Here is a 22,279-nt window from a genome sequence, read left to right on the forward strand (position 1 = left end):
AGTAGCTGTATAGAGAGCTCGTCCCTGCGCAGCTCCTGGAAATCTGTCATCTGATATAAAGCTCTGTCAGCGGCAGCCCCTGCAATCGGAAGCATTCATCAAGGGGGCTGCGGGCCGCAAGAAGCAAACAGGACACCGAGGGAATGGAGGACAGGTGAGAAGAATTTGTCTTTGTGTGTGTGTGAAGAATGGGACAACAGGCAACAGTTCTATAGGATGGAGCATTGCTACAAGAACAGGACCCCAAGGAAGGGGGACATTACTAGAGGATGAGGCACAAGGATGGACACAGTACATTATGTGCCCATATTATCCCGTGTAGTAATGTGCCCATATTGTCCCCTTGTAGTAATGTGCCCATATTGTCCCCTTGTAGTAATGTGCCCATATTGTCCCATGTAGTAATGTGCCCATATTGTCCCCTTGTAGTAATGTGTCCTCTGTAGTAATGTGCCCATAATGTCCTCTGTAGTAATGTGCCCATAATGTCCTCTGTAGTAATGTGCCCATATTGTCCCCTTGTAGTAATGTGCCCATATTGTCCCCTTGTAGTAATGTGCCCATATTGTCCCCTTGTAGTAATGTGCCCATATTGTCTCTTGTAGTAATGTGCCCATATTGTCCCTTGTAGTAATGTGCCCATATTGTCCCCTGTAGTAATGTGCCCATATTGTCCCTTGTAGTAATGTGCCCATATTGTCCCCTGTAGTAATGTGCCCATATTGTCCCCTGTAGTAATGTGCCCATATTGTCCCCTGTAGTAATGTGCCCATATTGTCCCTTGTAGTAATGTGCCCATATTGTCCCCTGTAGTAATGTGCCCATATTGTCCCCTGTAGTAATGTGCCCATATTGTCCCCTGTAGTAATGTGCCCATATTGTCCCCTGTAGTAATGTGCCCATATTGTCCCCTGTAGTAATGTGCCCATATTGTCTCTTGTAGTAATGTGACCATATTGTCCCTTGTAGTAATGTGCCCATATTGTCCCCTGTAGTAATGTGCCCATATTGTCCCCTGTAGTAATGTGCCCATATTGTCCCCTGTAGTAATGTGCCCATATTGTCCCTTGTAGTAATGTGCCCATGTTGTCCCCTGTAGTAATGTGCACATATTGTCCCCTGTAGTAATGTGCCCATATTGTCCCTTGTAGTAATGTGCCCATGTTGTCCCCTGTAGTAATGTGCACATATTGTCCCCTGTAGTAATGTGCCCATATTGTCCCCTGTAGTAATGTGCCCATATTGCCTCCTGTAGTAATGTGCCCATATTGTCCCCTTGTAGTAATGTGCCCATATTGTCCCCTTGTAGTAATGTGCCCATATTGTCTCTTGTAGTAATGTGACCATATTGTCCCTTGTAGTAATGTGCCCATATTGTCCCCTGTAGTAATGTGCCCATATTGTCCCCTGTAGTAATGTGCCCATATTGTCCCCTTGTAGTAATGTGCCCATATTGTCCCTTGTAGTAATGTGCCCATGTTGTCCCCTGTAGTAATGTGCACATATTGTCCCCTGTAGTAATGTGCCCATATTGTCCCTTGTAGTAATGTGCCCATGTTGTCCCCTGTAGTAATGTGCACATATTGTCCCCTGTAGTAATGTGCCCATATTGTCCCCTGTAGTAATGTGCCCATATTGTCCTATCTGCGCTATTTTCCTGCGATAATGCTGTTCTGAATTGCTTGGACCATTATATTTTAATGAATTTATGAATAAAAAGAAGGAAAACATTTTTTAACAGCATCCTGGATTGCTCACGTTATTGCTGGACTCTGCCTTGTTGTTGTTCACATATATATATATATAATCAGTTAGGTCCAGAAATCTTTGGCCAGTGACACAATTTTGGCGAGTTGGGCTCTGCATGCCACCACATTGGATTTGAAATGAAACCTCTACAACAGAATTCAAGTGCAGATCGTAACGTTTAATTTGAAGGTTTGAACAAAAATATCTGATAGAAATTGTAGGAATTGTCACATTTCTTTACAAACACTCCACATTTTAGGAGGTCAAAAGTAATTGGACAAATAAACCAAACCCAAACAAAATATTTTTATTTTCAATATTTTGTTGCGAATCCTTTGGAGGCAATCACTGCCTTAAGTCTGGAACCCATGGACATCACCAAACGCTGGGTTTCCTCCTTCTTAATGCTTTGCCAGGCCTTTACAGCCGCAGCCTTCAGGTCTTGCTTGTTTGTGGGTCTTTCCGTCTTAAGTCTGGATTTGAGCAAGTGAAATGCATGCTCAATTGGGTTAAGATCTGGTGATTGACTTGGCCATTGCAGAATGTTCCACTTTTTTGCACTCATGAACTCCTGGGTAGCTTTGGCTGTATGCTTGGGGTCATTGTCCATCTGTACTATGAAGCGCCGTCCGATCAACTTTGCGGCATTTGGCTGAATCTGGGCTGAAAGTATATCCCGGTACACTTCAGAATTCATCCGGCTACTCTTGTCTGCTGTTATGTCATCAATAAACACAAGTGACCCAGGGCCATTGAAAGCCATGCATGCCCATGCCATCACGTTGCCTCCACCATGTTTTACAGAGGATGTGGTGTGCCTTGGATCATGTGCCGTTCCCTTTCTTCTCCACACTTTTTTCTTCCCATCATTCTGGTACAGGTTGATCTTTGTCTCATCTGTCCATAGAATACTTTTCCAGAACTGAGCTGGCTTCATGAGGTGTTTTTCAGCAAATGTAACTCCGGCCTGTCTATTTTTGGAATTGATGAATGGTTTGCATCTAGATGTGAACCCTTTGTATTTACTTTCATGGAGTCTTCTCTTTACTGGTGACTTAGAGACAGATACACCTACTTCACTGAGAGTGTTCTGGACTTCAGTTGATGTTGTGAACGGGTTCTTCTTCACCAAAGAAAGTATGCGGCGATCATCCACCACTGTTGTCATCCGTGGACGCCCAGGCCTTTTTGAGTTCCCAAGCTCACCAGTCAATTCCTTTTTTCTCAGAATGTACCCGACTGTTGATTTTGCTACTCCAAGCATGTCTGCTCTCTCTGATGGATTTTTTCAGCCTCAGGATGTTCTGCTTCACCTCAATTGAGAGTTCCTTAGACCGCATGCTGTCTGGTCACAGCAACAGCTTCCAAATGCAAAACCACACACCTGTAATCAACCCCAGACCTTTTAACTACTTCATTGATTACAGGTTAACGAGGGAGATGCCTTCAGAGTTAATTGCAGCCCTTAGAGTCCCTTGTCCAATTACTTTTGGTCCCTTGAAAAAGAGGAGGCTATGCATTACAGAGCTATGATTCCTAAACCCTTTCTCCGATTTGGATGTGAAAACTCTCATATTGCAGCTGGGAGTGTGCACTTTCAGCCCATATTATATATAGAATTGTATTTCTGAACATGTTTTTGTAAACAGCTAAAATAACAAAACTTGTGTCACTGTCCAAATATTTCTGGCCCTGACTGTATCACATATGTTACCCCTGTGTATACCATACGCTCGTATATCACATACCCCTGTGTATACCATACGCTCGTATATCACATACCCCTGTGTATACCATACGCTCGTATATCACATACCCCTGTGTATACCATACGCTCGTATATCACATACCCCTGTGTATACCATACGCTCGTATATCACATACCCCTGTGTATACCATACGCTCGTATATCACATACCCCTGTGTATACCATACGCTCGTATATCACATACATGTCACCCCTGTATACCATACACTCGTATATCACATACGTCTGTGCATATCCCTCACGTGTATATGTAACCCGTGGTTCCCTTCTCTTGCAGCTGTTTCCCATAGAGTAGTCCCCCACCCCCTCTGTAACAATGGTGGCGCTGTCGTTGAAGATCAGTATTGGCAATGTGGTGAAGACGATGCAGTTTGAACCATCCACAATGATCTATGACGCCTGTCGTATCATCCGGGAGCGGGTCCCTGAGGCTCAGATCGGCCAGCGTGAGTAGTTTTGTTTTTTGCCATCTCCAGGCCTTCCATGGAGGAGGTGTCAACGCTTTCCGGAGCTCCTCAATGACAATGGTACAATGACCATTCTCCCCGTGCTGTCCTATTCCTACTGATATCTGCCCCATTACACGGGGGTATCGGAGAAACCATGACCGTGACATCACTTCACTCTGACTTTTGTCTGTGATCCCCGAATCTCCACCTGCCCTACAGCCTGTGATTCCCCGGCTCCTCCACCTGCCTCCTGTCTGTGATTTCCCCGGCCCCTCCACCTGCCCTCCGATCTGTGATTCCCCGGCTCCTCCACCTGCCTCCTGTCTGTGATTCCCCGGCTCCTCCACCTGCCTCCTGTCTGTGATTCCCTGGCCCCTCCACCTGCCTCATGTCTGTGATTTCCCCAGCCCCTCCACCTGCCCTACAGCCTGTGATTCCCCAGCCCCTCCACCTGCCTCCTGTCTGTGATTCCCCGGCCCCTCCACCTGCCCTACAGCCTGTGATTCCCCGGCCCCTCCACCTGCCTCCTGTCTGTGATTCCCTGGCCCCTCCACCTGCCTCCTGTGTGTGATTCCCTGGCTCCTCCACCTGCCTCATGTCTGTGATTTCCCCAGCCCCTCCACCTGCCCTACAGCCTGTGATTCCCCAGCCCCTCCACCTGCCTCCTGTCTGTGATTCCCCGGCCCCTCCACCTGCCTCCTATCTCTGATTCCCCGGCTCCTCCACCTGCCTCCTGTCTGTGATTCCCCGGCCCCTCCACCTGCCTCCTGTCTGTGATTCCCTGGCCCCTCCACCTGCCTCCTGTCTGTGATTCCCCGGCTCCTCCACCTGCCTCCTGTCTGTGATTTCCCCGGCCCCTCCCCTGCCCTACAGCCTGTGATTCCCCGGCCCCTTCACCTGCCTCCCTTCTGTGATTTCCCTTTCCCCTCCACCTGCCCTACAGCCTGTGATTTCCCCACCCCTTCAGCTGCCTTCTGTGTGTGATTCCCCGGCTCCTCCACCTGCCTCCTGTCTGTGATTCCCTGGCCCCTCCACCTGCCCTACGGCCTGTGATTCCCCAGCTCCTCCACCTGCCTCCTGTCTGTGATTCCCTGGCCCCTCCACCTGCCTCCTGTCTGTGATTCCCCGGCTCCTCCACCTGCCTCCTGTCTGTGATTCCCCAGCCCCTCCACCTGCCTCCTGTCTGTGATTCCCTGGCCCCTCCACCTGCCCTACAGCCTGTGATTCCCCGGCTCCTCCACCTGCCCTCCTGTCTGTGATTCCCTGGCTCCTCCACCTGCCTCCTGTCTGTGATTTCCCGGCCCCTCCACTTGCCCTACAGCCTGTGATTCCCCGGCTCCTCCACCTGCCTCCTGTCTGTGATTTCCCAGGCCCCTCCACCTGCCTTCTGGTCTGTGATTCCCTTTCCCCTCCACCTGCCTCCTGTCTGTGATTCCCTGGGCCCTCCAGATGCCTCCTGTGTGTGATTCCCTGGCCCCTCCACCTGCCTCCTGTCTGTGATTTCCCCGGCTCCTCCACCTGCCTCCTGTCTGTGATTCCCTGGCCCCTCCACCTGTCTCCTGTCTGTGATTTCCCCGGCTCCTCCACCTGCCTCCTGTCTGTGATTTCCCCGGCTCCTCCACCTGTCTCCTGTCTGTGATTCCCTGGCCCCTCCACCTGTCTCCTGTCTGTGATTTCCCCGGCTCCTCCACCTGCCTCCTGTCTGTGATTTCCCCAGCCCCTCCACCTGCCTCCTGTCTGTGATTTCCCCAGCCCCTCCACCTGCCTCCTGTCTGTGATTCCCTGGCCCCTCCACCTGCCTCCTGTCTGTGATTCCCTGGCCCCTCCACCTGCCTCCTGTCTGTGATTTCCCCGACTCCTCCACCTGCCTCCTGTCTGTGATTTCCCCGGCTCCTCCACCTGCCTCCTGTCTGTGATTTCCCCGGCTCCTCCACCTGCCTCCTGTCTGTGATTTCCCCTGCTCCTCCACCTGCCTCCTGTCTGTGATTCCCTGGCCCCTCCACCTGCCTCCTGTCTGTGATTCCCTGGCCCCTCCACCTGCCTCCTGTCTGTGATTCCCTGGCCCCTCCACCTGCCTCCTGTCTGTGATTCCCTGGCCCCTCCACCTGCCCTCCGGTCTGTGATTCCCTGGCCCCTCCACCTGCCTCCTGTGTGTGATTCCCCGCCCCTCCACCTGCCTCCTGTGTGTGATTCCCTGGCTCCTCCACCTGCCCTCCGGTCTGTGATTTCCCCGCCCCTCCACCTGCCTCCTGTGTGTGATTCCCCGCCCCTCCGCCTGCCTCCTGTGTGTGATTCCCTGGCTCCTCCACCTGCCTCCTGTGTGTGATTTCCCCGGCTCCTCCACCTGCCTCCTGTGTGTGATTCCCTGGCCCCTCCACCTGCCTCCTGTGTGTGATTCCCCGGCTCCTCCACCTGCCTCCTGTGTGTGATTCCCTGGCCCCTCCACCTGCCTCCTGTGTGTGATTCCCCGGCTCCTCCACCTGCCTCCTGTGTGTGATTCCCTGGCCCCTCCACCTGCCTCCTGTGTGTGATTCCCCGCCCCTCCACCTGCCTCCTGTGTGTGATTCCCTGGCTCCTCCACCTGCCTCCTGTGTGTGATTTCCCCGGCTCCTCCACCTGCCTCCTGTGTGTGATTCCCTGGCTCCTCCACCTGCCTCCTGTGTGTGATTTCCCCGGCTCCTCCACCTGCCTCCTGTGTGTGATTCCCTGGCCCCTCCACCTGCCTCCTGTGTGTGATTCCCTGGCCCCTCCACCTGCCTCCTGTGTGTGATTCCCCGCCCCTCCACCTGCCTCCTGTGTGTGATTCCCCGGCTCCTCCACCTGCCTCCTGTGTGTGATTCCCTGGCCCCTCCACCTGCCTCCTGTGTGTGATTCCCTGGCCCCTCCACCTGCCTCCTGTGTGTGATTCCCCGCCCCTCCACCTGCCTCCTGTGTGTGATTCCCCGCCCCTCCACCTGCCTCCTGTGTGTGATTCCCTGGCCCCTCCACCTGCCTCCTGTGTGTGATTCCCCGGCTCCTCCACCTGCCTCCTGTGTGTGATTTCCTGGCCCCTCCACCTGCCTCCTGTGTGTGATTTCCCCGCCCCTCCACCTGCCTCCTGTGTGTGATTCCCCGGCCCCTCCACCTGCCTCCTGTGTGTGATTCCCCGGCTCCTCCACCTGCCTCCTGTGTGTGATTTCCCCGCCCCTCCACCTGCCTCCTGTGTGTGATTCCCTGGCTCCTCCACCTGCCTCCTGTCTGTGATTTCCCCGCCCCTCCACCTGCCTCCTGTGTGTGATTCCCCGGCCCCTCCACCTGCCTCCTGTGTGTGATTCCCTTTCCCCTCCACCTGCCTCCTGTGTGTGATTCCCTTTCCCCTCCACCTGCCTCCTGTGTGTGATTCCCTTTCCCCTCCACCTGCCTCCTGTGTGTGATTCCCTTTCCCCTCCACCTGCCTCCTGTGTGTGATTCCCCGGCTCCTCCACCTGCCTCCTGTCTGTGATTTCCCCGCCCCTCCACCTGCCTCCTGTCTGTGATTCCCTGGCCCCTCCACCTGCCTCCTGTGTGTGATTCCCTGGCTCCTCCACCTGCCTCCTGTGTGTGATTTCCCAGCCCCTCCACCTGCCTCCTGTGTGTGATTCCCCGGCTCCTCCACCTGCCTCCTGTGTGTGATTCCATGGCCCCTCCACCTGCCTCCTGTGTGTGATTCCCCGCCCCTCCACCTGCCTCCTGTGTGTGATTCCCCGGCCCCTCCACCTGCCTCCTGTATGTGATTCCCCGGCTCCTCCACCTGCCTCCTGTGTGTGATTCCATGGCCCCTCCACCTGCCTCCTGTGTGTGATTCCATGGCCCCTCCACCTGCCTCCTGTGTGTGATTCCATGGCCCCTCCACCTGCCTCCTGTGTGTGATTCCATGGCCCCTCCACCTGCCTCCTATCTGTGATTCCCCGGCTCCTCCACCTGCCTCCTGTCTGTGATACCACGGCCTCTCCGTCTGCCTCCTGTGTGTGATTCCCTGGCCCCTCCACCTTCCTCCTGTGTGTGATTCCCTGGCCCCTCCACCTTCCTCCTGTGTGTGATTCCCTGGCCCCTCCACCTGCCTCCTGTCTGTGATTCCCCGGCTCCTCCACCTGCCTCCTGTGTGTGATACCACAGCCTCTGCGTCTACCTCCTGTCTGATTCCCTGGCCCCTCCACCTGCCTCCTGTCTGTGATACCACAGCCTCTGCCTCCTGTCTGTGATTCCCCGGCCCCTCCGCCTGCCTCATGTCTGTGATTTCCCCGCCCCTCCGCCTGCCTCCTGTCTGTGATTCCCCGGCCCCTCCGCCTGCCTCATGTCTGTGATTTCCCCGCCCCTCCGCCTGCCTCCTGTCTGTGATTTCCCCGGCCCCTCCACCTGCCTCCTGTATGTGATTTTCCGGCCCCTCCGCCTGCCTACTGTCTGTGATTCCCCTGGGTCACAGAATCTAATCTGCTGCTTTCCTTTCCAGCCAACGACTTTGGTCTCTTCTTGTCTGACGAGGATCCCAAGAAAGGAATCTGGCTGGAGGCTGGGAAGGCGCTGGATTATTACATGTTACGTAATGGGGTGAGTATGGATAAGCCCACCCCTCCCCCACTGTTCCCTGTAGTCATGTGACCTCTCTCCTCACGGTCAGGCCTGGTAGCGGTGTCTATAGTCATGTGACCTCTCTCCTCACGGTCAGGCCTGGTAGCGGTGCCTTTAGTCATGTGACCTGTCCTCACGGTCAGGCCTGGTAGCGGTGCCTTTAGTCATGTGACCTGTCCTCACGGTCAGGCCTGGTAGCGGTGCCTTTAGTCATGTGACCTCTCTCCTCACGGTCAGGCCTGGTAGCGGTGCCTTTAGTCATGTGACCTGTCCTCACGGTCAGGCCTGGTAGCGGTGCTTGGTATCTCGAACTCTATGATTCGTCTCTCATGCACAGGACACCTTGGAATACAGGAAGAAGCAGCGTCCTCTCAAGATCCGTATGTTGGATGGGACAGTGAAGACTGTCATGGTGGACGACTCCAAAACCATGAGTGACCTATTGATGACCATCTGTGCCCGAATCGGTAAGTCTGACATTAGTTCTGCTGATGCCGTTGGCTCCAGTACCTGGTGGTGACATTCACAGGTCTGAGACCTCGGTGGTGTCTGTAAGGTGCGGTGCCTCGGTGGTGTCTGTGAGATACAGTACCTGTGAGGTGTGGTTCCTCGGTGTTTTCTCTGAGGTGCGGTATGTGAGGTGCTTCAATGGTGTCTGTGAGGCGCGGTGCCCCTGTGGTATTTGTGAGGCACGGTGCTTCGATGGTGCCTCGGTGGTATCTGTGAGGTTCGTGCTTCGTTGGTGCCTCTGTGGTATCTGTGAGGTGCGTGCCTCGGTATCTGTGAGGTGCGTGCCTCGTTGGTGCCTCTGTGGTATCTGTGAGGTGCGGTGCCTCGGTGGTATCTGTGAGGTGCGGTGCCTCTGTGGTGTATGTGAGGTGTGGTGCCTCGTTGGTGCCTCGGTGGTATCTGTGAGGTGTGGTGCCTCGTTGGTGCCTCGGTGCCGGTGTCTGAGGTGCGGTGCCTCGTTGGTGCCTCGGTGGTATCTGTGAGGTGCGGTGCCTCGTTGGTGCCTCGGTGGTATCTGTGAGGTGCGGTGCCTCGGTGGTATCTGTGAGGTGCGTGCCTCGGTGGTGTCTGAGGTGCGGTGCCTCGGTGGTGCCTCGGTGGTATCTGTGAGGTTCGGTGCCTCGGTGGTATCTGTGAGGTGCGGTGCCTCGGTGGTATCTGTGAGGTGCGGTGCCTCGGTGGTGTCTGAGGTGCGGTGCCTCGGTGGTGCCTCGGTGGTATCTGTGAGGTGCGTGCCTCGTTGGTGCCTCTGTGGTATCTGTGAGGTGCGGTGCCTCTGTGGTATGTGAGGTGCGGTGCCTCTGTGGTATGTGAGGTGCGGTGCCTCTGTGGTATCTGTGAGGTGCGGTGCCTCTGTGGTATTTGTGAGGCGCGGTGCCTCTGTGGTATTTGTGAGGCACGGTGCTTCGTTGGTGCCTCTGTGGTATCTGTGAGGTGCGGTGCCTCGGTGGTATCTGTGAGGTTCGTGCCTCGTTGGTGCCTCTGTGGTATCTGAGGTGCGGTGCCTCGGTGGTATCTGTGAGGTGCGGTGCCTCATTGGTGCCTCGGTGGTATCTGTGAGGTGCGGTGCCTCATTGGTGCCTCGGTGGTATCTGTGAGGTGCGGTGCCTCGGTGGTATCTGTGAGGTGCGGTGCCTCGTTGGTGCCTCTGTGGTGTTTGTGAGGTGCGGTGTCTCTGTGGTGTTTGTGAGGTGCGGTGCCTCAGTAACTCAGCGGTTCTTGTTTCCGGCTGCAGGGATCACGAATTACGATGAATATTCCCTTGTGCGGGAGATTCTGGAGGAGAAGAAGGAGGAGGTGACCGGCACGCTGAAACGAGACAAAACACTTCTGCGAGACGACAAGAAGATGGAAAAACTGAAGCAGAAGCTGCATACAGACGATGAGTGTGAGTCTGGAGCCCGGGGACATGGGCAGTACATCCTGCTGTGCACCACAGTGCCGGGGACATGGGCAGTACATCCTGCTGTGCACCACAGTGCCGGGGACACGGGCAGTACATCCTGCTGTGCACCACAGTGCCGGGGACATGGGCAGTACATCCTGCTGTGCACCACAGTGCCGGGGACACGGGCAGTACATCCTGCTGTGCACCACAGTGCCGGGGACATGGGCAGTACATCCTGCTGTGCACCACAGTGCCGGGGACATGGGCAGTACATCCCGCTGTGCACCACAGTGCCGGGGACACGGGCAGTACATCCTGCTGTGCACCACAGTGCCGGGGACATGGGCAGTATGGCCTGCTGTGCACCACAGTGCCGGGGACATGGGCAGTACATCCTGCTGTGCACCACAGTGCCGGGGACATGGGCAGTACATCCTGCTGTGCACCACAGTGCCGGGGACATGGGCAGTACATCCTGCTGTGCACCACAGTGCCGGGGACATGGGCAGTACATCCTGCTGTGCACCACAGTGCCGGGGACATGGGCAGTACATCCTGCTGTGCACCACAGTGCCGGGGACATGGGCAGTACATCCTGCTGTGCACCACAGTGCCGGGGACATGGGCAGTACATCCTGCTGTGCACCACAGTGCCGGGGACATGGGCAGTACATCCTGCTGTGCACCACAGTGCCGGGGACATGGGCAGTACATCCTGCTGTGCACCACAGTGCCGGGGACATGGGCAGTATGGCCTGCTGTGCACCACAGTGCCGGGGACATGGGCAGTACATCCTGCTGTGCACCACAGTGCCGGGGACATGGGCAGTACATCCTGCTGTGCACCACAGTGCCGGGGACATGGGCAGTACATCCTGCTGTGCACCACAGTGCCGGGGACATGGGCAGTACATCCTGCTGTGCACCACAGTGCCGGGGACATGGGCAGTATGGCCTGCTGTGCACCACAGTGCCGGGGACATGGGCAGTACATCCTGCTGTGCACCACAGTGCCGGGGACATGGGCAGTACATCCTGCTGTGCACCACAGTGCCGGGGACATGGGCACTACATCCTGCTGTGCACCACAGTGCCGGGGACATGGGCAGTACATCCCGCTGTGCACCACAGTGCCGGGGACATGGGCAGTACATCCTGCTGTGCACCACAGTGCCGGGGACACTGGCAGTACATCCTGCTGTGCACCACAGTGCCGGGGACATGGGCAGTACATCCCGCTGTGCACCACAGTGCCGAGGACATGGGCAGTACATCCTGCTGTGCACCACAGTGCCGGGGACATGGGCAGTACATCCCGCTGTGCACCACAGTGCCGGGGACATGGGCAGTACATCCTGCTGTGCACCACAGTGCCGGGGACATGGGCAGTACATCCCGCTGTGCACCACAGTGCCGGGGACATGGGACGTACATCCTGCTGTGCACCACAGTGCCGCGGACATGGGCAGTACATCCCGCTGTGCACCACAGTGCCGGGGACATGGGCAGTACATCCCGCTGTGCACCACAGTGCCGGGGACATGGGCAGTACATCCTGCTGTGCACCACAGTGCCGGGGACATGGGCAGTACATCCCGCTGTGCACCACAGTGCCGGGGACATGGGACGTACATCCTGCTGTGCACCACAGTGCCGGGGACATGGGCAGTACATCCCGCTGTGCACCACAGTGCCGGGGACATGGGCAGTACATCCTGCTGTGCACCACAGTGCCGGGGACATGGGCAGTACATCCCACTGTGCACCACAGTGCCGGGGACACGGGCAGTACATCCTGCTGTGCACCACAGTGCCGGGGACATGGGCAGTACGGCCTGCTGTGCACCACAGTGCCGGGGACATGGGCAGTACATCCTGCTGTGCACCACAGTGCCGGGGACATGGGCAGTACATCCTGCTGTGCACCACAGTATCGGGGACATGGGCAGTATGGCCTGCTGTGCACCACAGTGCCGGGGACCTGGGCAGTACATCCTGCTGTGCACCACAGTATCGGGGACATGGGCAGTACATCCTGCTGTGCACCACAGTGCCGGGGACACGGGCAGTACGGCCTGCTGTGCACCACAGTGCCGGGGACACGGGCAGTACGGCCTGCTGTGCACCACAGTATCGGGGACATGGGCAGTACATCCTGCTGTGCACCACAGTGTCGGGGACAAGGGCAGTATTGTAATGAGCTGGAGTGGAGAGGCTGCTTTGATCGATAGGGATAAGGAGCCGGGCAATACATCCTGCTGTGATTGATGGAGATGATGAGCCGGACTGGAGAGGCTGATGGAGATGAGTAGCCAGGCAGGAGAGGTTGACTCAGATGAGGAGTTGTGCAAGAGAGGCTGATTTAGATGAGGAGCCGGGCAGGAGAGGCTCATGGAGATGAGGAGCCGGGCAGGAGAGGCTCATGGAGATGAGGAGCCGGGCAGGAGAGGCTCATGGAGATGAGGAGCCGGGCAGGAGAGGCTCATGGAGATGAGGAGCCGGGCAGGAGAGGCTCATGGAGATGAGGAGCCGGGCAGGAGAGGCTCATGGAGATGAGGAGCCGGGCAGGAGAGGCTCATGGAGATGAGGAGCCGGGCAGGAGAGGCTCATGGAGATGAGGAGCCGGGCAGGAGAGGCTCATGGAGATGAGGAGCCGGGCAGGAGAGGCTCATGGAGATGAGGAGCCGGGCAGGAGAGGCTCATGGAGATGAGGAGCCGGGCAGGAGAGGCTCATGGAGATGAGGAGCCGGGCAGGAGAGGCTCATGGAGATGAGGAGCCGGGCAGGAGAGGCTCATGGAGATGAGGAGCCGGGCAGGAGAGGCTCATGGAGATGAGGAGCCGGGCAGGAGAGGCTCATGGAGATGAGGAGCCGGGCAGGAGAGGCTCATGGAGATGAGGAGCCGGGCAGGAGAGGCTCATGGAGATGAGGAGCCGGGCAGGAGAGGCTCATGGAGATGAGGAGCCGGGCAGGAGAGGCTCATGGAGATGAGGAGCCGGGCAGGAGAGGCTCATGGAGATGAGGAGCCGGGCAGGAGAGGCTCATGGAGATGAGGAGCCGGGCAGGAGAGGCTCATGGAGATGAGGAGCCGGGCAGGAGAGGCTCATGGAGATGAGGAGCCGGGCAGGAGAGGCTCATGGAGATGAGGAGCCGGACAGGAGAGGCTCATGGAGATGAGCAGCCGGGCAGGGGAGGCTGAAGGAGGTTAGGGGCTGTGCAGGAGAGGCTCATGGAGATGAGGAGCCGGGCAGGGGAGGCTGAAGGAGGTTAGGGGCTGTGCAGGAGAGGCTCATGGAGATGAGGAGCCGGGCAGGAGAAGCTCATGAAGATGAGCAGCCGGGCAGGGGAGGCTGATGAGGATGAAGAGCCGGGCAGGAGAGGCTCATGGAGATGAGGAGCCGGACAGGAGAGGCTCATGGAGATGAGCAGCCGGGCAGGGGAGGCTGAAGGAGGTTAGGGGCTGTGCAGGAGAGGCTCATGGAGATGAGGAGCCGGGCAGGAGAAGCTCATGAAGATGAGCAGCCGGGCAGGGGAGGCTGATGAGGATGAAGAGCCGGGCAGGAGAGGCTCATGGAGATGAGGAGCCGGGCAGGAGAGGCTCATGGAGATGAGGATCCGGGCAGGAGAAGCTCATGAAGATGAGCAGCCGGGCAGGGGAGGCTGATGGAGGTTAGGGGCTGTGCAGGAGAGGCTGATGGAGATGAGGAGCCGGGCAGGAGAAGCTCATGAAGATGAGCAGCCGGGCAGGGGAGGCTGATGGAGGTTAGGGGCTGTGCAGGAGAGGCTCATGGAGATGAGGAGCCGGGCAGGAGAAGCTCATGAAGATGAGCAGCCGGGCAAGGGAGGCTGATGAGGATGAAGAGCCGGGCAGGAGAGGCTCATGGAGATGAGGAGCCGAGCAGGAGAGGCTCATGGAGATGAAGAGCCGGGCAATAGAGGCTGATGGAGGTTAGGGGCTGTGCAGGAGAGGCTGATGGAGATGCTCATGGAGATGCGGAGCCAGGCAAGAGAGACTGATGAGGATAAAGAGCCGGGCTGGAGATGCTCATGAAGATGAGGAGACGGGCAAGAGAGACTGATGGAGATGAGGGGCCATGCAGAAGGACCACTTGCTTTCTTGGTAGTTCATTGCTGAGTGGATTTTACTGGTTAATGTTTTGGAAACTGGTGAAGGTCCACACTGATCATTTAGAAGGATGTTATTTGCCATGTGTCCTCGAGGTATCAAAAGGTCACTTTTGATATTTTTGAGTGTTGTTGAGCGAGGGCAGTCGTCCTGACGGGCAGACGTTTGCTTGTGGTTTCTCTCCGGGTAAATCTCAATGACTTTTTTTTGCAGTGAATTGGTTGGATCCGGGACGGACACTGCGAGAACAAGGAGTGGATGAGAATGAAACTCTTCTGCTGAGGCGCAAGTTCTTCTACTCTGACCAGAACGTGGACTCCCGAGACCCGGTGCAGCTGAATCTCCTGTATGTGCAGGTGTGTGTCCCTCCGTTCCTCAGACCCTGACTGCCACATATGATCTGCTGATAGAGCTTTTTACCTGGCTGATAATTTCTAGGCTCGAGATGACATTTTGAATGGCTCCCACCCCGTCTCCTTCGATAAGGCTTGTGAATTTGCCGGTTACCAGTGCCAGGTGCAGTTTGGACCACACAATGAGATGAAGCACAAGCCAGGCTTTCTGGAGTAAGTGGGTGGACGATGAGGATGGTCCTGCTTTTTGCTGTGGTGGACGTGTTCCTGGTGTGTTCTCCCAACAACAGGTTTCACTAAAACTTCTCTCATTGCAGATTAAAAGACTTTTTGCCAAAAGAGTACATCAAGCAGAAGGGGGAACGGAAGATCTTTCTGGTGAGTCTGACGTATGCTTGACAGGCGTGTTTGACGTGTGCAGTGCGTATGTGTGCGGTGTGGTAGCGTGCGTGTCTGCATCATGGGATGCGGCAGCGTGCGATACTTTGACAGCGTGTGGTAGTGCAGCATGCGTTGGTATGGCAGTTCTGCAGTGTGCGGTGGCTCAGTAGCATGCATGTCTGCAGTGTCTGATGCGGCATCATGCGGTATTTTGACAGCGTGCAGTGATTCTGCAGCGTATGATAGTGCAGCATGCGGTTCTGCGGTGTGTAGGTGCCTTTGGTGTGGCAGCGGGTGGTGGTGTAGCATGTGGTTCTGCAGTGCGGTGATGTGGCAGCGTGTGGTGGTGCAGCATGCATTTCTGCGGTGTGGTGGTGTGGCAGCGTTCAGTGGCACAGTGTATGTTTCTGCGGTGCGGTGGTGTGGCAGTGTGTGGTGGTTCAGCATGTGGTTCTGCGGTGCGGTAGTGGTGCAGCGTGTAGTGGTGTGGCAGCATGTGGTGGTGCTGCATGTGGTTCTGCAGTGTGGTGGTGCAGCGTGTGGTTCTGCGGTGCGGTGGTGTGGCAGCGTGTCGTGGTGCAGCGTGCGGTGCTGTGGTGTGGCAGCATGTGGTGGTGCAACGTGCGGTCGTGGTGCAGCATGTGGTTCTGCGGTGCGGTCGTGTGGCATCGTGTGGTGGTGCAGCACGTGGTTCTGCGGTGCGGTGGTATGGCAGCATGTGGTGGTTCAGCGTGTGGTGGTGTGGCAGCATGTGGTGGCACAGTGTGTGTTTCTGCGGTGCGGTGGTGCAGCGTGCGGTGGTACAGCGTGTGGTGGTGTGGCAGCATGTGGTGGCACAGTGTGTGTTTCTGCGGTGCGGTGGTGTGGCAGCATGTGGTGGTGTGGCAGCGTTCAGTGGCACAGTGTGTGTTTCTGCGGTGCGGTGGTGTGGCAGCATGTGGTGGTGCAGCGTGTGGTTCTGCGGTGCGGTGGTGTGGCATCGTGTGGTGGTGCAGCACGTGGTTCTGCGGTGCGGTGGTGTGGCAGCATGTGGTGGTGCAGCGTGTGGTGGTGTGGCAGCGTTCAGTGGCACAGTGTGTGTTTCTGCGGTGCGGTGGTGTGGCAGCGTGCGATGGTGCAGCGTGTGGTGGTGTGGCAGCATGTGGTGGCACAGTGTGTGTTTTTGCGGTGCGGTGGTGGTGCACCGTGCACTTATATTCTGTGCCATGCTATGTTCTCCCTCTCACAGTCTCACAAGCAGTGCGGTAACATGAGTGAGATAGAAGCGAAGGCTCGATATGTGAAGCTGGCGCGGTCTCTGAAGACGTACGGCGTCTCCTTCTTCCTTGTGAAGGTGAGCAGGTGACACATCAGTTGTCCATGTATTATGGGACAGCCCCCCATTGTTGGCCCAGGCTGACGTGCCGGTCTCTATAGCCCCTCGGCCTCTGCTGCTGGTCTATAAGTTTAGTTTCTTGTGTGATGTCTTTAGATCATGAAATCATAAGAAAGTCCTTTGTGAAAAACCCTTATGAATGTCTTCTGGATAATCAAGAAGGTTCCTGGCTTGATTTGGCCATAATTTAGTGCGTTTTTCACTCATTGCCGTCCTCTTATTGCTCTACTGGTTCTGGCTTCTCGGTCCAGTGGCCCATTCTTATTGCCATTGTGTGTTGTTCTAGGAAAAAATGAAGGGTAAGAACAAGCTGGTTCCTCGGCTTCTGGGCATCACTAAGGAATGTGTAATGAGGGTAGATGAGAAGACGAAGGAAGTGATCCAGGAGTGGAACCTAACCAACATCAAGCGCTGGGCAGCGTCTCCCAAGAGCTTCACCTTGGTCAGTAACTTGCTGGTGACTTCTCATGGCAGCTCTGCCTCCCAGGGCATGATGTCCTCTAACGCCATGTATTAATATGTGACTTAGGACTTCGGAGACTATCAAGATGGCTACTACTCTGTGCAGACTACAGAAGGAGAGCAGATTGCCCAACTCATTGCTGGATACATTGACATTATCCTGAAAAAGGTGACCACAGCTGACTTCACTGCCCTTGACATGCGAATTTCTTTCCTCTAGTGTATGGTAATCTTCTCCTCCCCTTCCTCTTTCAGCCGGACATCTTCTGGTTACTTTCTAAGCTGGTTGTCTTCTCCTCACCTTCCGCATACCTTATGTATTATGCTTGCTTCTATAGATTCCCTTCATGTAACCTCTCCCTTTCCTCTCTGAGCTGGTCGTCTTCTCCTGCTCTTCCTTTCAGAGCTGGTCATTGACACCTCCCCTTCCTCTCTGACCTTGTCATCTTCTCCTGCTCTTCCTTTCCGAGCTGGTCATTGACACCTCCCCTTCCTCTCTGGCCTGGTCATCTTCTCCTGCTCTTCCTTTCTGAGCTGGTCATTGACACCTCCCCTTCCTCTCTGACCTTGTCGTCTTCTCCTGCTCTTCCTTTCTGAGCTGGTCATTGACACCTCCCCTTCCTCTCTGACCTTGTCGTCTTCTCCTGCTCTTCCTTTCTGCGCTGGTCATTGACACCTCCCCTTCCTTTCTGAGCTGGTCATTGACACCTCCCCTTCCTCTCTGACCTGGTCATCTTCTCCTGCTCTTCCTTTCTGAGCTGGTCATTGACACCTCCCCTTCCTTTCTGAGCTGGTCATTGACACCTCCCCTTCCTTTCTGAGCTGGTCATTGACACCTCCCCTTCCTCTCTGACCTTGTCGTCTTCTCCTGCTCTTCCTTTCTGCGCTGGTCATTGACACCTCCCCTTCCTTTCTGAGCTGGTCATTGACACCTCCCCTTCCTCTCTGACCTTGTCGTCTTCTCCTGCTCTTCCTTTCTGCGCTGGTCATTGACACCTCCCCTTCCTTTTTTAGCTTGTCATTGACACTTCCCCTTCCCTTCTGACCTGGTCATCTTCTCCTGCTCTTCCTTTCTGAGCTGGTCATTGACACTTCCCCTTCCTTTCTGACCTGGTCATCTTCTCCTGCTCTTCCTTTCTGAGCTGGTCATTGACACTTCCCCTTCCTTTCTGACCTGGTCATCTTCTCCTGCTCTTCCTTTCTGAGCTGGTCATCTTCTCCTGCTCTTCCTTTCTGAGCTGGTCATTGACACTTCCCCTTCCTTTCTGACCTGGTCATCTTCTCCTGCTCTTCCTTTCTGAGCTGGTCATTGACACCTCCCCTTCCTTTCTGAGCTGGTCATTGACACCTGCCCTTCCTTTCTGAGCTGGTCATTGACACCTGCCCTTCCTTTCTGAGCTGGTCATTGACACCTCCCCTTCCTCTCTGACCTGGTCATCTTCTCCTGCTCTTCCTTTCTGAGCTGGTCATTGACACCTCCCCTTCCTCTCTGACCTGGTCATCTTCTCCTGCTCTTCCTTTCTGAGCTGGTCATTGACACCTCCCCTTCCTTTTTGAGCTGGTCATTGACACCTCACCTTCCTCTCTGAGCTGGTCGTCTTCTCCTGCTCTTCCTTTCCGAGCTGGTTGTCGTCTTCTACTCCCAATCTATGTTGGCTGTTGTCGTCTTCCCTTTTCCTCTCTGAGCTGGTCGTCTTCTCCTGCTCTTCCTTTCCGAGCTGGTTGTCGTCTTCTACCCCCAATCTATGTTGGCTGTTGTCGTCTTCCCTTTTCCTCTCTGGGATGGTCGTCTTCTCCGCCCCTTACTTGCTATGTTGGTCTCCTCTTTTCACCCTTCTTTTCTGACATGGTCTCCTCTTCCTCACCTTCATTCTGAGACGCTCTCATCTTCCTCACCCTTCTTTGAGACTTTTTCTCTTCCTCATCCTTCTCTGAGACGTCTCCTCTTTTTCACTTTTATACTCTGAGATGATCTGGACAGGACTGTACAGGTGACCATGGAGTGAATTACCTGTATGATGGAGCCTTGGTACAGTCATCACGAGGGCTATAAACCAGAGCAATATCGGGATGGGAAATATACGGTCAGGAAAAAGTACACAGCCAAGGAATTCTAATGAGAACCCTGAAATTATGTATGAAAATAGAGACGAGAAACAGACGACAATGTGTCTACACAAATGCACCAAGCCTGGGAAGCAAGCAAGGAAAACTGGAGCTGCAGACACAGGAGGGGAGATGTGATGTCATAGGCAGTGCTGACACAGGAGGAGAGATGTGATGTCATAGGCAGCATATACACATGGAGCCGCTGACACAGGAGGGGAGATGTGATGTCATAGGCAGCATATACACATGGAGCCGCTGACACAGGAGGGGAGATGTGATGTCATAGGCAGCATATACACATGGAGCCGCTGACACAGGAGGGGAGATGTGATGTCATAGGCAGCATATACACATGGAGCCGCTGACACAGGAGGGGAGATGTGATGTCATAGGCAGCATATACACATGGAGCCGCTGACACAGGAGGGGAGATGTGATGTCATAGGCAGCACATACACATGGAGCCGCTGACACAGGAGGAGAGATGTGATGTCATAGGGAGTACTTACACATGGAGCCGCTGACACAGGAGGAGAGATGTGATGTCATAGGCAGCACATACACATGGAGCCGCTGACACAGGAGGAGAGATGTGATGTCATAGGCAGCGCATACACATGGAGCCGCTAACACAGGAGGAGAGATGTGATGTCATAGGGAGTACTTACACATGGAGCCGCTGACACAGGAGGAGACATGCGATGTCATAGGCAGCACATACACATGGAGCCGCTGACATGGGAGGAGAGACGTGATGTCATAGGCAGCACATACACATGGAGCCGCTGACACAGGAGGGGAGATGTGATGTCATAGGCAGCACATACACATGGAGCCGCTGACACAGGAGGAGAGACGTGATGTCATAGGCAGCACATACACATGGAGCCGCTGACACAGGAGGAGAGATGTGATGTCATAGGCAGCATATACACATGGAGCCGCTGACACAGGAGGAGAGATGTGATGTCATAGGCAGCACATACACATGGAGCCGCTGACACAGGAGGGGAGATGTGATGTCATAGGCAGCACATACACAGGGAGCCGCTGACACAGGAGGAGAGACGTGATGTCATAGGCAGCACATACACATGGAGCCGCTGACACAGGAGGAGAGATGTGATGTCATAGGCAGCACATACACATGGAGCCGCTGACACAGGAGGAGAGATGTGATGTCATAGGCAGCACATACACATGGAGCCGCTGATACAGGAGGGGAGATGTGATGTCATAGGCAGCATATACACATGGAGCCGCTGACACAGGAGGGGAGATGTGATGTCATAGGCAGCATATACACATGGAGCCGCTGACACAGGAGGAGAGATGTGATGTCATAGGCAGCACATACACATGGAGCCGCTGACACAGGAGGAGAGATGTGATGTCATAGGCAGCATATACACATGGAGCCGCTGACACAGGAGGGGAGATGTGATGTCATAGGCAGCACATACACAGGGAGCCGCTGACACAGGAGGAGAGATGTGATGTCATAGGCAGCATATACACATGGAGCCGCTGACACAGGAGGAGAGATGTGATGTCATAGGCAGCATATACACATGGAGCCGCTGACATAGGAGGGGAGATGTGATGTCATAGGCAGCACATACACATGGAGCCGCTGACACAGGAGGGGAGATGTGATGTCATAGGCAGCACATACACAGGGAGCCGCTGACACAGGAGGGGAGATGTGATGTCATAGGCAGCACATACACATGGAGCCGCTGACACAGGAGGGGAGATGTGATGTCATAGGCAGCATATACACATGGAGCCGCTGACACAGGAGGGGAGATGTGATGTCATAGGCAGCACATACACATGGAGCCGCTGACACAGGAGGGGAGATGTGATGTCATAGGCAGCATATACACATGGAGCCGCTGACACAGGAGGGGAGATGTGATGTCATAGGCAGCATATACACATGGAGCCGCTGACACAGGAGGAGAGATGTGATGTCATAGGCAGCACATACACATGGAGCCGCTGACACAGGAGGAGAGATGTAATGTTATAGGCAGCATATACACATGGAGCCGCTGACACAGGAGGAGAGATGTGATGTCATAGGCAGCATATACACATGGAGCCGCTGACACAGGAGGGGAGATGTGATGTCATAGGCAGCACATACACAGGGAGCCGCTGACACAGGAGGAGAGACGTGATGTCATAGGCAGCATATACACATGGAGCCGCTGACACAGGAGAGGAGATGTGATGTCATAGGCAGCATATACACATGGAGCCGCTGACACAGGAGGGGAGATGTGATGTCATAGGCAGCATATACACATGGAGCCGCTGACACAGGAGGGGAGATGTGATGTCATAGGGAGTACTTACACATGGAGCCGCTGACACAGGAGGAGAGATGTGATGTCATAGGCAGCATATACACATGGAGCCGCTGACACAGGAGGGGAGATGTGATGTCATAGGCAGCACATACACATGGAGCCGCTGACACAGGAGGAGAGATGTGATGTCATAGGCAGCACATACACATGGAGCCGCTGACACAGGAGGACACATGCGATGTCATAGGCAGCACATACACATGGAGCCGCTGACACAGGAGGGGAGATGTGATGTCATAGGGAGTACTTAAACATGGAGCCGCTGACACAGGAGGAGACATGCGATGTCATAGGCAGCACATACACATGGAGCCGCTGACACAGGAGGAGAGATGTGATGTCATAGGGAGTACTTACACATGGAGCCGCTGACACAGGAGGAGACATGCGATGTCATAGGCAGCACATACACATGGAGCCGCTGACATGGGAGGAGAGACGTGATGTCATAGGCAGCACATACACATGGAGCCGCTGACACAGGAGGAGAGATGTGATGTCATAGGCAGCATATACACATGGAGCCGCTGACACAGGAGGAGAGATGTGATGTCATAGGCAGCACATACACATGGAGCCGCTGACACAGGAGGGGAGATGTGATGTCATAGGCAGCATATACACATGGAGCCGCTGACACAGGAGG

General features: G+C 55.3%; 1 protein-coding gene across 1 annotated transcript in view; it reads left to right on the plus strand.

The window, feature by feature from the left end:
- The window catches only part of TLN1 (talin 1), a 245,387-nt gene that overhangs the window by 54,668 nt on the left and 168,440 nt on the right, over positions 1 to 22,279 (plus strand). Inside the window, exons 2-11 of the mRNA XM_075330534.1 lie at positions 3,795 to 3,963; positions 8,435 to 8,532; positions 8,891 to 9,020; positions 10,298 to 10,450; positions 14,789 to 14,931; positions 15,014 to 15,141; positions 15,246 to 15,306; positions 16,538 to 16,642; positions 16,971 to 17,126; positions 17,214 to 17,315. Coding sequence (XP_075186649.1) covers positions 3,834 to 3,963; positions 8,435 to 8,532; positions 8,891 to 9,020; positions 10,298 to 10,450; positions 14,789 to 14,931; positions 15,014 to 15,141; positions 15,246 to 15,306; positions 16,538 to 16,642; positions 16,971 to 17,126; positions 17,214 to 17,315 — 1,206 coding nt within the window. The 5' untranslated portion in view covers positions 3,795 to 3,833. The remainder of the gene's footprint in view (positions 1 to 3,794; positions 3,964 to 8,434; positions 8,533 to 8,890; positions 9,021 to 10,297; positions 10,451 to 14,788; positions 14,932 to 15,013; positions 15,142 to 15,245; positions 15,307 to 16,537; positions 16,643 to 16,970; positions 17,127 to 17,213; positions 17,316 to 22,279) is intronic.

The sequence above is a fragment of the Anomaloglossus baeobatrachus genome, chromosome 1 (assembly GCF_048569485.1).
Source record: "Anomaloglossus baeobatrachus isolate aAnoBae1 chromosome 1, aAnoBae1.hap1, whole genome shotgun sequence".
Classification (NCBI taxonomy): domain Eukaryota; kingdom Metazoa; phylum Chordata; class Amphibia; order Anura; family Aromobatidae; genus Anomaloglossus; species Anomaloglossus baeobatrachus.